The sequence below is a fragment of the Rhea pennata genome, chromosome 12 (assembly GCF_028389875.1).
Source record: "Rhea pennata isolate bPtePen1 chromosome 12, bPtePen1.pri, whole genome shotgun sequence".
In the NCBI taxonomy this organism is placed as follows: Eukaryota; Metazoa; Chordata; class Aves; order Rheiformes; family Rheidae; genus Rhea; species Rhea pennata.
The window spans coordinates 21,804,420-21,817,221 of NC_084674.1; the positions used below are offsets into that span (position 1 = coordinate 21,804,420).

The 12,802-nt window shown below is 44.7% G+C and overlaps 1 protein-coding gene across 7 annotated transcripts in view; it reads right to left on the reverse strand.

The window, feature by feature from the left end:
- Nucleotides 1-4,022: 4,022 nt before the first annotated feature.
- Nucleotides 4,023-12,802, reverse strand: part of PBRM1 (polybromo 1) — a 66,863-nt gene continuing 58,083 nt past the window's right edge. For 5 of the 7 annotated variants that reach the window (XM_062585765.1, XM_062585764.1, XM_062585770.1 and 2 more), the window contains 4 exons: nucleotides 10,797-10,952; nucleotides 8,322-8,392; nucleotides 7,509-7,725; nucleotides 4,023-7,165 (listed from right to left, as the gene is read on the reverse strand). In XM_062585765.1, the coding sequence (XP_062441749.1) occupies nucleotides 6,993-7,165; nucleotides 7,509-7,725; nucleotides 8,322-8,392; nucleotides 10,797-10,952 (617 nt within the window). In that variant the 3' untranslated portion in view covers nucleotides 4,023-6,992. The remainder of the gene's footprint in view (nucleotides 7,166-7,508; nucleotides 7,726-8,321; nucleotides 8,393-10,796; nucleotides 10,953-12,802) is intronic. The other 2 variants (XM_062585771.1, XM_062585769.1) reach the window with 1 other exon arrangement.

The window sequence follows — 12,802 nt, forward strand, 5'->3', positions numbered from 1 at the left end:
CAGATCAGCGCCATCCTCCGGCTCTGCAATGCCTTCCAGCTCGGAGACAGACCGAGCAGCCAGGAGGAAGCGGAGGCGGCTTCTGGCTCCGCGGCTCCCGAGAGCAGCCCCCGGGCAGCAGGGCCAGGGCCAGAGCGACGGCCAGGACGCTCCCGTCTATTCCGCCGGGCGCAACAGATGACGCTTCTCTTCCTCGGCTTCCTCCTCCGTTGCCTTTCTCGGGGGCTGGTTCGGGGCAGGCACCAGTGGGGCTCTTTCCTCTCCGGCTGTTGGCAAGACCTTCCTCGGGAAGTGCAGAGTGCCAGGGGGCCTCCTCCTCTCCAGCCTTGGCCTTCTTGCCTCTGCCCACAGGTTTCTTCTCGGCAGGACTTTGCGCTTGGAGGCCGTGGCTGAGGATCACCTGCAGGGCCAAGGCAGGGTTCATCTCGGCAGGATGTAGGGGTATAGGGATATTTTTCTAGATCAGTATTTACTAATATCTTATTCCTAATGGTGTATGTACTATCCTTATGGCTCCAGAAGGAAGGCAACTCTTACGACCAAGTGTCAGGATAGGAAAAAAAAAGGAGAAGAAAGAGGGAACTTACCTATTTATGTACTTTCTTTTGCTTATTTCTAACAGCCTGTTTTCACAGAAGGACATTTTGACCAGCTAAAGAGAAAACTGCGGCGGCAGTCCGGCACCCTGCTAGTCTCAGCGCTGCTCCCTGGGCAGCAGCGTGTCACGCCGAGCACTCCCTGCTTATCTGACCGGGGACACGCGATCGGACGTCGTGGCTGCTGCCTCTGCCCGCTCCCCCACGCAAGTACGACGAGACTCGGTTTGGTCCAGTTGCTGACGCCACCCAGCTGCAGGCAGAGTACAGAAAACACCCTACGCTTCAGCTCCGCGCTGGCGCAGCTCCGGAAACATCCCTCTGCAGGAGCCAGTTAGGGAAAGCTGCCGGACTCTGGCCATCTTCCTCCAAACCACCGACTACTGCGGACGTGCCCAAGCCTTTGGGATAGCCCTGGTCCCGACGCAGGGACCGTAACCCGCAGCCTGGTTCCCTCCTCGCCACAGGACAGCTGGGTACGGAAATGTCCGTCAGTGAGCGTGGGCTTACCTGGCTGACGGTCAGCAGGCGGCCCTGGCTCTTCACAGTCATCAAAACAGCCTGAAAATGTCCCTGGAGGAAACAAGAAGCTCTTGTCAGTGGAAGAGACTTGTGCAAGGCTCTCAGTAAGCATCGCTCGCTGGCATCTTCTTCCCCAGCTGAGCAGGCCCCCCCTCCTCCAGGCGCAAGACTCCTCTTCAGAAGTTTGGCGAGAGAGCAGGAAGGACGGGGAAGACGCCAACCTTCCCTCGCCGGCCCTCCCTTGGAAGGCCTGCCGTCACGGCCGCGCCGCACCAGGGCTAGCGCCGCACCAGGGCTAGTTACAGTGCAGCTGGGGGAGCTGGTTCCTCCGTCCCGGGGCGTCTCGGGCAACTGCGCTGCGACACCAACGTTGACCCAGGTGCCGGCGCAGAGCCCAGCGTTAAGCAGCCCGGGCGGCAGCCGCAGGAGGGCTCCCGGGAGCACCAGCACATCCTCCTTGCCTTCCTTCCCCCACCTTCACTTTTTTGCTCAGGACATCAGGACAGGGTGATAAAAGCTGTGTTTAGGGCGGCATGTGGCATGCGCGGTAGGAGGAACAATCCCCCATGCATGCAGCGCTGCAATAAAGAATGCCTGCTTTCTGAAACTTCAAACTAAGTTTTAGGGAGTTTAATTTGGGCCTGATTTTATGGCAACATTTTGGAAACCCAGATGGGACAACGTCTCTGAATCCTGACGAATCTGCAGAGCTGCTCAGCGGTCGCTCTGCCAGAAACCGCTTCTCCTTCCTGCACTTCACAAACTTCTTAGGGGAATCGTCTTCCAGACGCGCCGCCCTGCAGACGTCGCTGCCCACAATGCACCACTTCTTAATGCCAACTGACACAGGGATTGGGGCCTTCCTCAGCCTTCGCGCTTGCTCGGTGCCGGGTTGGGGCGGCTGTTGGGCCCCTTCTGAGCTCAGTCAAGTCAAATCATTAACCGGGCAGAACCCGGCTGGCAGAAACTCCGTGTTGGAGAGTCCGGACTGCATTCAAACGCGCCCTCGGTCCCTGTGCTCCAGGAAGCAGCGCTTCCTTCTCTCCTGAAGGCACGCGGGTTGTCCTTGCCTCCCCTCTTGTCTGGATTCCCTGAGCAGCTCCGCCGGGAGTAACTGGAGCTTCTCGGGGGGAGAGTGCTTCAGGAGCAAACCCCCGGGCTGCTCCGGCAGTTGGCCTGTTCATCTGTCTCATCTCTGTTGGGTACCTAGAACACGTCAGCTGAGAGGCTGGCAGGGAATTCCTCTCCGCAACGCGACACAGATGCTGATTCTTTGATAGAGCTAAAATATGCTCTCAGCAGAATCCAGAAGAAGCTGGAAATAACCTGGGTAAAGTAGTTTCCGCATCGTGCCGTGCTGCCGCCGCCTGCCCTGGGTGGTGCTCCGAGCAGAAGGACCTGGGGTGACCGTGGGAGAGAGGGGCAAGGTCAGGAAGCGCTGAGGGCTGCCGCGGTGCGCAGAGGAGGGCAAAGGGGGCCCAAAGGAGCCCTCGGCGCCCCGGCTCCGGCTCTGGCAGCCACTGGCTGGCGTTGCTGCGGGGTCGTCGGGCCGGGAGGCTGCGGCGCGAGGGCCGGCGGCCCTAACCTGAACGCAGCCGTTGCCAGAGGCGCAGGGGAGGTGGAAGCTGCGGCTGCAGCCCTTCCCCTGGCAGTTTGATTGCGGCTCCTCGCTCGCCGCAAGCAAAGCAGCTCTGCAAAGAGCCCGGCAGCCCCGTGGCCGAGGCGAGCTCAGGCGGGAGCGCGGAGGCAGCGCTGCTGGGCAGAGCGGGCGGGAGCCCCGAGGGCGGCTCGCCGGGCAGTACTCGTGCACGTCCAGACTTCTGCACTGGATTTATGATCCCTCCGAGAGCAGGAAGGGCTGAGCACAGGAGACCATTAGGTACCCCTGAGGATGGATGAAGACTGGGAATCTGTTCATGAAGGAATCCCCAGTCCTAGTGCACTGCAACTACTGTTGGTTTTTATTTCCATGAAGCTCTAATTAGACTTGCTGGAAAATGCAGTATGCAAAAAAAATCGTCTTTTATTAACCAGAATATCTCACACGTATCAATGGATCAGATCTCATTTCCTACTTCTTGGTCAAAGGACTCAGCCGTCCCGAGGCACCGCTTGCACTTAGAGCATGCGCGAGCTAAGCACACCTACGGCCCATCTGCCATATCCCCGACGGAGCAAACAAAACACGAAGGACAGGCAGAACTGACCAGTCGCCGTGCAACTTCATCACATTTTAGAAAGCTGTTCTGTAAAGTGGGCAGACTGCTTGGGGGGCCGTTTCCCCTGGGGGTCCGAGCTGTGTTAATTAAATGTAACGCTCTCTCTTCTGGCTGTTTAAATGCTTCTTTGTAAATTGCATGGGAGAAGCACCTACGCTCAGGATGCTGCCATCACTTAAATTTTTCTTGCTGTTAGTATTACTAAAGAACATTTCTATCCTGGCTTTTAATTTTATTTGGTAAAAGATGTCTTTTCCATATTAGTGCTTTAATTTCCTTTATTATACAGCTGCATAATAGACAGTCCTGAAGCAGGTTAGCTTCCGATGCGAAATTAAGGCTTGCCGTTTATTTTCAGTTGGGGTAGAGGCAAACAGGACTGGCTGAATTTTATAATCTGTACTGGGCATTTCCCAAACATGCCAAATACTTTCCAAGGTTTACTGTGATACTGCTCCTTATGGTTCAGTTTTCACGTGTATTTTTCAGCATCACTGCACTTCTCACCACCTACCGGGCATGTCTTGCAATCCACAGGACGGTAGAGAAGTTCCTTGTATAGCTGCTTTGCCCCTACACGTGCACGCATATATCGAGGACTTGATAAAATCTGGATCTGCAATAGGCAGAGTTGCTTGAAATGAAATCCTGACAACAAAAGTCTTAATGGGACACTCAAACCTGGTTAATCCAAAACACTTTGCAAACTATTTTTATTCAAATTAAAAAGACTCAGGTAAACAAACTGATGGTACATACATGTTATAAACCTGGTTACCAGCTTAACTTTCAGGAGTACAAGATTTAAGGAAAAGCCAAGCATGAATTAACCAGGTCCAAAAACATGCCAAAAAAAATCACCAACAATGTTTTGAATTTTTACACAAACAGTAAATTTTCTCACAGAAGGGAAGGACTGAGAAAGTGAAACAAATAATATGTGGTCTCCAACTGGTTTATGAAAATCCCGGTCCTAGATTCATCTATTTTCCACTCTCACAGAAACCAGCCTTTCCCGTACGTATTTTTATTGTAATATGAAAGTTTCATTTACTCCAATACAATGAACGGCGGTGGAAAACAAATGAGGGGTTCAAATAGAGAAAGAGAGAGAGAGAAAAAAACAGGTAGACAGACACATCCTTTTTTCTTTTTTTTAAACCAGAGTCAGAAAAGCTTCCTTTGCTGGTTTTGAATTCTAGACTGTAGCCATTATATCCTAAATTTTACTGCGATTGACGGAAGTGCCTCCAATATACAGAGACATGATTTTGAAATAAATAAAAAATGTTTAAAATAATTGATCAGGACCAGCCCAGTGGCTTAGTGGTAGTGCTCTGCACTGCCTTATGGGAGGACCCAGGTTTCATTTGCTCTTCCAACCTCCTGCTCCTGGGCCAGAAAGAGCAGCGAAGTAGTGCCTCAGCTGCTCAGGCGGGAGAGAGCCAGTGCTGCGAGTTTGCTCCTCACTGACCTTCAGATAAATTAAACATTTCAGGTCTACAGGCTCCAAAGGGAGTCCCATCCAGTCCTCAAAAGAAAATAAATAAAACAATAACTTAACTAAACTTCACCCCAGGTTCTTTGGTGTAATTTTGCTTAATGTTGAGAAATAAAGAGAATCTGGTGGTATTAGTACAATCCATGATGGTTCCAAATACTCGAAAACTAGGATTTGCTGCTTGATTAAGTTCAATGTCCCATCTTTGTGGCTAAATACTGCAAAGCCTGTGGTAGTTCAAACACACTTTAAGATGATGCTGTATATATGGGAGATGTCTAAGGCTATTCAGTTTCTACTTTTATTAAATAAAACTTGGTAATTTATACAGGCTAGTACAGAATTTCTGTATCACAGGTGCACTACTTGGAGAGTTCAAAATTGTAATTTCCCTACATGCTTCTTAGCTCCCTCTCCTTCACATCCATTGCACATCTGACCTAAACTGTCCTTAAGTGCCTACTTGTAATAATAGGGTTTTCCACACAATGACTGGAAGGTTGGAGTGGGAGAGGAAGAGGAATTAGCCAGTATAACTAAATAACAGTTTATACTTGCACATGCCACTTCCCTCAACAGTATAAATTACATCACTGAAACAGAACCCAAGGTACCCAGTATTTGAATAAATTGTTTAACCTTCTGCCAAATGTACTCAAATGTATATATATTTGTACGGGTATACCTTAAAACACATTTTCACAAGATGAACATTTCTAGCAGTCAGAAGAAAGCGTATCAAGAAATCAGTTTTCTTTTGGACTGAGCTGCAGTGACAATGTTCCTGCCAACAAACTGTTCAAATTAATATTGCTTTCCCAGTTGTTTAATGAAATAAAAACTATCTATTCTTTTTCTATAATGAAGTACCTTGAAAGGATTTACCTTTAAACAAATAGCTTTGCAGTCCAAAAGGTTGGTTGGTCGCTAATGAGGTCCTTAGCAGATGACAGTCACAACCTTGAAATTTGGCAAGAAGATTCCATACATTCCTTACTAATTAAAAACAAAAAACAAAAAAACACACCACCAAAAACCACTCTGAAGGCTGCAGTGCAAGTTCTCTTATTTCTCCAGCCTACTAGACGTGCTGAATTTACACATACAGCAGCACTTTGTTAAAGCTAGATTTACACATCAAATTTCTCTCCATCTGCCCTGCAAAACCTTCATTAAGGTGAATGAATACACTTAAGGAAAGCATACAAAGATATCTTGCAATACCTAATCATTAACAGAATACGTGTGAATTTAAAAGCGTTGCATTACTTCACAAACAAAACAACTCCCCTTCTCTAACTTACCTTCCACGACCTGAGCTGATGCAAAGTTCTGCATGACTCTTACAAACGCACGTGTCATTGCTTGGGGAACTGGCTTTCCCTTCCCACTGCTAGGTGTTAGGCACATCACCGAACCCCCAAAGCAGGTCATGGCAGATAAAACATTTCACCTTTCAAGGGCATGCAAAGCACATGTATTCTGTTACCAATTTAGGATCATAATGGCCTTGGCTACACAATTAAATAACTGGACAGGATTGGACAAATTAGAAGTCAAGACACCCTTGTCCCGTCCACACCAGCACTTCCATGATCACTCTAGTCCATTCAGCAGCCTTGGTATTGACTTAAAATTTGATTTTTCCTAGCATAAATGTACCCCTTACCTTTACTTCCTTCCAAGAAATCCTCCCTGTTCACAGCCAAGAGAGATTTCTGCTGGAAGTGGCTAGCACACACAAGCACATGTACACACATTCTTCTAAGATGTAAACTATGACTAACTTCACATTCCGTTGTACCAATTTGTAAATACTTTTTGTTTTCTTTTTTCTTTTATATAAAAATGATGGCATCAGATTCTCAGCAATAAAATATAAGAAAGATGAATCCTGGACTACACTTAACCAATTATGAAATCGCCTTTCAAACAAAGGAAACATATGCAAAAATCTGTGTATTTGATAAAGTCAACTTAATATAACAAAAAGTGAAATATGCTTATTAAAAGTGTCCTTATAAAAATGGTCTTGCAATGTACAGTAAAATGCAATACAAATTATTGTTGGTTATCTCTCCCCACCCAGTAACTAAAACAGCTATTGTTCCACAAAACTCCTTATATGACGGTATCAAAGAAGCAATTATGCTATTAAACATTTTCTATGTTGTATGCTTGACGGATATTAAGGGTGTCTCGTAGCATCAAGTCTCGTAGACGCCATAACGCATCGGCCATGGTGGTATGAGCCCCTTTGCTTTTCAGCCAGTGCGAAGGGAGACGGCTCTCCTGCTCTTTTGATAGGTGAACATCTCGTCTCCGTGCTGAAAGGTTAAGAAATGGCCCACTTATTTGCTGGCTTTATTAAATTTGCCCTGCCTCTGCTACTTACCGCAGTTACTAGAAAAAGCACAATATAATTCGACAGTGTTTCTGTTACCCGCTGGTCTCTGTATCTGAGCCCATACAAGTGATTCTTGGATTTTTACACCATCCTGCTGATAATATACATATTCCCAGCATGCCTGGTTTGTTTTTAATGACTACTTGCATGGATACGTTTTATTAACTAAGCAGCAGGCTTGTTTAGCACTATCCGTAAGAGCCAAACATATTAATGTGTACAAAGTGTGTTCTGTCAGGAAACATCAGAGCAGAAAGCCTTACCTGCAAGGGTCTGGTCCCACTTGCTAATGCTATTTGATTCAGCGCTAAGCCCCTCAATATATTTCAGATAGGCCTCAGAATGAAGAAGCCTCTGCGTCTTTGGTGGAGGGGAGACAAACATTGGAGTCGTGGGCTGCTGTATAACCGGCTGCGTTGCTGCGCTCTGGCCGGGATATGGAGGCGGCGCCTGTTGTCCTGGAGGGCCAAGAATTCCTATCTGTAATGGCAAAGTGGTAGAGAAAACGCATTTTGGGGAACAGCAGGGAAGCTGGTTCACGTCCACATATCTCTATGGAAGAACCTGACCCAGCAAAGTGTAGCACAAACGCTACAGTTCAATCTCCATCCTGTCCAGCAGCGAGACAGGAAATTGCTCTCTCAACTCACTGGCAGAACATCCTCATACAATGGAACTTTAAAACGGGTCATGACCAAAGGCATCTGCATCAAAGCATGCAAAACCTGAATTATCAGCAGTTTAGGTGTGTTGAAACGACCCACATCCCTTTAATAGGAGGAGGAAGGGGAAGGAAAAACAAAGAAAGGAAAGGAAAGAGAAAAGAGAACACTGTCTGGCTCATACTGCAAAAGACCTTCCACTAGAACCTAATCAGTCCAGTAACGTTTCATCCAAGAAACACAGACCTATCTTCTGAGGGTAAGATATTAAATGATCCTAAATACCTCTACATATATTTTGTCCATGCTCTCCCTGGGAAAGGCCATGTGCATCCCAACAGATCTTAACTGAGATGTTGTTTAAATACTAATTCAGAGTCTTACAGCCTCATAAATCATGCAAAAATGACTTACCTGCTGTCCAAATGGACTTGCTCCTGGTGCCGGCGTGCCCACCATGGGGGATACATTTTGGCCTATAACCCCTATATTCCGAAATAGAAAAACAATTAGTTGCATTTCAGAGCAGTGGTAAATACTGCGCTGTCTTTTTTAATAAAAAAGTTATGGTTTGGCATCATTGCTTCAGGTTCTTTTAAGCAGCTGTACTACATTCAAATACCCCCCTCTCCCCCAGTAGAAACTTTAAAAGTTTCTGGATGAAAAAAAAAAAAAGGAAAAAAGTAAAAAGAAAAAAAAAAAAGAGGAAAGCCAATATGACAACTACCCAACACTGATAATGTAGCCTGTTGAATTTATTTAATTAAAGAAATGAAAACAGAAGTCATTTAGAAGTCATTTTTGGTTTTCATTTTCTCATATTAGTTAGTCAGTACCTAACTGAATATTTCAGTTTAGAATATACAACTCTGGCTTGACAGAATCTCCCTGGAATCAAAAAAATCTAGCAATCTATCAATATTTCAACATTGCGCTGTGATCACTTTTATAAAATGCACTCACTGCAGGAGGAAAGCCAAGCCACTGCAAAAACTCTTGTTATATATCTCGCTGATACAAAAAGCTTAAGCTTAAAGAGTATTACGTACGAGACAAATGAACATTTGGAATAAGTTTCAAGAATAAAAAGAGTTAGTTTTTATCCAAATGTATTTCCCTGTTGTGTGGAGTGCAGCAGATAACATCCACGTAATCTCAAACAAAAATTTACAGATCTGAATGAGAGAGTCATGCAGCTCCCGATATTTTACACGTAGATGCTTAGGTCTGAACAAATGAGTTACTTTTGCTGCTTTTCCTTATGTCTATGCCCCTTGTCCAAACCACACATCATTCATTTGAGAAGTTGAAAATTAAATTCAGCCTTCCTAAGGGCTTATTTTGCATGCAGTTTTCTACATCAGTGATCGGAAGATGCATCACTGCACTGTGTATACTGAAGCATATAACAAATGAATTCTCAGTTTATGACAACCCGTTTTAAATGCATCTGTACCAACAGAAATCAAAAGGAGGCAAGAACATTGATAATGTAAGTGTGCTATGGCACGGATCTTTTCTTGGTACAAAGCAAAGAGGTTTGGAGGGGAGGCACCCTCACCTTTCCCAGCATCAGAGCATGGCTTCAGCCCTATGCAGCATTACTTCACCTGTGGTCCTGCAAGCCCTCCGCTCCCAGACATCACTTCTCCCCTGGTCTGTATCCTCCCAATTTTAAACATCGCACACATGGCCTGTTCCTCCAGTTGGAAAAATAAACAATAAACTCTGCAAAGTAACGCATCACTCTGGAGTCACTTTCCCAAACAATTATACGCTGCTGTTGTGGGCTTAAATATCATTGCCTTGGCGAGTCAGAGAGAGACTCGCAGACACATGGCTGTTCTCCTGCTCCTGCTACATGACATTACAGTGAATCCTACACACCAGTGAAGATGCAAGTAGCATACCTAATACTGATGGATTAAAAAAAAAAAAAAATCAATTTACATACAGATAAAAAGTCTTAACAGAGCTTCTGATAAACACAATTCTAAATGAGGCAGGGGGAAGCAAACAAGGTATCACTTTTTGTCTACAGATTAACAGTTTTTACTGCTGAATATATAGGATACACATCTTCTAAATAGTCATGTGAGCTAACAGAGGTGAAAAACAAAATAATCAGCAGAAAACAGGATGATAGGGCAGATAGCTAATTCTTCCTGTAACAGGGACATTGTTAATGACAATAACACTGAAAAACTGCTAATGAACTGTCACAGTGTTGATTCACCTCACCACTCAACAAAATTGTGGCAAGAAAATATCAAATGCGCACTAAATATACCATCAAAAAATCAATGCAAAATTTGGCCACGAGAGTATACTGAGTTCACCTTACCCCTACGTTTCCAATTACTTCTATCAAAAAGGTTCAATCTGAACATCATTTTATAATAATGTATTAATACACTAGTACAAATCAGAATGTCTAACTTAAAGGCAATCCATCTTTATTCATTTAAGTGCAGTCTGAACACTGAAAAATATTAATGTAGTGAAAAACAATTCAGTTGGAATGGGAAGATTCTTACTTTAAAAAGGAAGGGGGCTATTCAAGTGACATAAGGATAGGAACAGGCCAATTTCAGCTTTTCAAACCTCTGGTAAACTCAAGTGCAATAATCAGCTTTCTGGATGGAGCAGCATGAGAGTTTCCCAGCAACTTTTTGCTGCTGGTCTGCTGCACACGCTGTTCTGCGAGTGTGAACTCATGTACTCATATATTCAGCAGTGCATCATGTGTGTGGTGGCTACACAAACCTGTAACGTTCCAAAATGATCAAACAAGCTATGGTCAAAACAAGCTGTGGATAATAACAACAACTGGTTAAACGGCGAATACATGAAAATGAAATAAGGAGCGAATGAGGATGACAGTCTTACCGGGTGGTGGGATGCCTGGGATGCCTGGCATACCTGGCGGAAGTTGGTGGGGTGGGGGCACCCCTGGGTGAAGTGGCTGCATGCTGCCCATGCTAACAATGCCATCAACTGGGCCCTGCAAAGGTGGCAGCACCGGTGGATAGCCACTTATCATGCCTTGAAGGACACAACAAATTTCAAACATGCATCAATAACATGCAATATGATCTACACAGTAAGACATGCACTATCCACAAAAAGGCACCTTTAGTACAGCAGGATGATACTACAATTAGTGTCTCGCAAAAATGAACAAAAATTAAAAATAAAGTTATAAATATGAAACACTATACTTCTGATGAATTAGTATTTAGCATATTCGTATGTTCCTCGTTGGGTAGAAGTGCTGAATATTCAGACATGTTAACACAAAAATAAATTCAGCCACAATTAAATGTTACTAATGCAAGCAATTTTAATACAGCTTAAAGCTCTGCCATCTGCATACAAATTACAAACACAACACTAGCTACACGAATTTCATGTACAGCCCTACTTTGTAGGATAGCTCTGATGAAACCTGACTGGAAAAAAACACGTAAGCATTTTTCTGCAGTGCATATGCAAAATTAACACATGAAGAACCTAAAACATCATACTTAAAACCAAAGGCAGTGATATGGGGGATTTTTATTAAGCAGATATGCTGGGCTGCAGTGACTTGCACTCATGGCACCTGACTGTAGCAAAGCGTTTAGAGGAGCATGTAGAGTCCCTCAGAGCATTTCAATGTCAATATTTTCCAAGTGTTTTAATAGTGAAAACAAAGATTAACCAAAACCGTTATTGTGCTGCTGCTCATAATTTATTTTGCTGCATCGGATTCAGAGCTTAGTCTCATTTCTGGCCAGGTTTGTTGCTGTCCATTAAGTAAACCCAGAGGGATACCCAACGTATCTGTAGTATGCTTATTAGGTCCTAGGACCTTTTAGCGTGCTTGTCCCTCCCCACCACCCCAGCACGCACCACTTCTGTGCTTGTTGGTTTTAATGGATATGTTGGCAGATAACCAAGGAAAGGAGCTGGAAAGACAATGAAGAGATGACGGAGGACAGAAGCAGGTCTAGAGAGATGAGAGAAATTTAGATAACACAAACCTACTGCAGACTGTATAGTCTGTCCCAAGAAACAATCTGCTGAGTCTTTGCCACGCTCTAAATAAGTAACTGAAACTTTCAAAAATAGAGATTTTTGGAGTAAGAGTGGCTGAAAACTTGCACCAGTTGTGGCTCATCACAGCAGCTATTAGCACCTCAGAATTAAAACAGATCAGGTAGCTCCAAAGTACAAGCTAAATTTGGCGGTTGCCCAGGAATCCTTACGCAGGTGAGAAACCTGAAATTCCAAGCTGTGCACGGAGCAAACAGTGAAAAAATAAAGAACTGACTTCCCTCAAACCATGCTCTTTAATTTCACAAGACACCTACGTGAATACTTCTTAAATAGGTTTTAGGTATCTATTTCAAATACTGGAAACTCCTCTGTACCTCTTTATCAACACAGTGAAATCCGTGTTTCCCTAAAGTGCTTTCCCTGTACCAGCTACCTGGGATCTTCACCACACCCTGAGCTGCTATCACATCTGCAGTTCATTTACATGCACTTCTGGAGCCATTAAGGAAAAAAAGAAGGAAAGAAACTCAACTTTTGTCGATTACAAAAGCTTATTTCTACGCTCGCTAATAAAATATTTACTCAAAATATTTACTGGATTAACGCACTGTAGCCAAACCGCCACGAGAAATTGGTCCTTGTAGCTCCTCACAAGGTCATACAGTCACTTTCGTGTCCCATGTACAAGTTACCACTTTAAGTCAGCAAACACTGGCAAACCATGTTCAGCTCCCACAGCGGCCATTCATCAGTTCTTCTGAACTACTTGTTCTTTCTCCTATTTCTTTTTTTTACTACTACAACGCAAGATTAAATAAGCTTTTGTAATACCTACATTTACAAGCAGCTGCAGC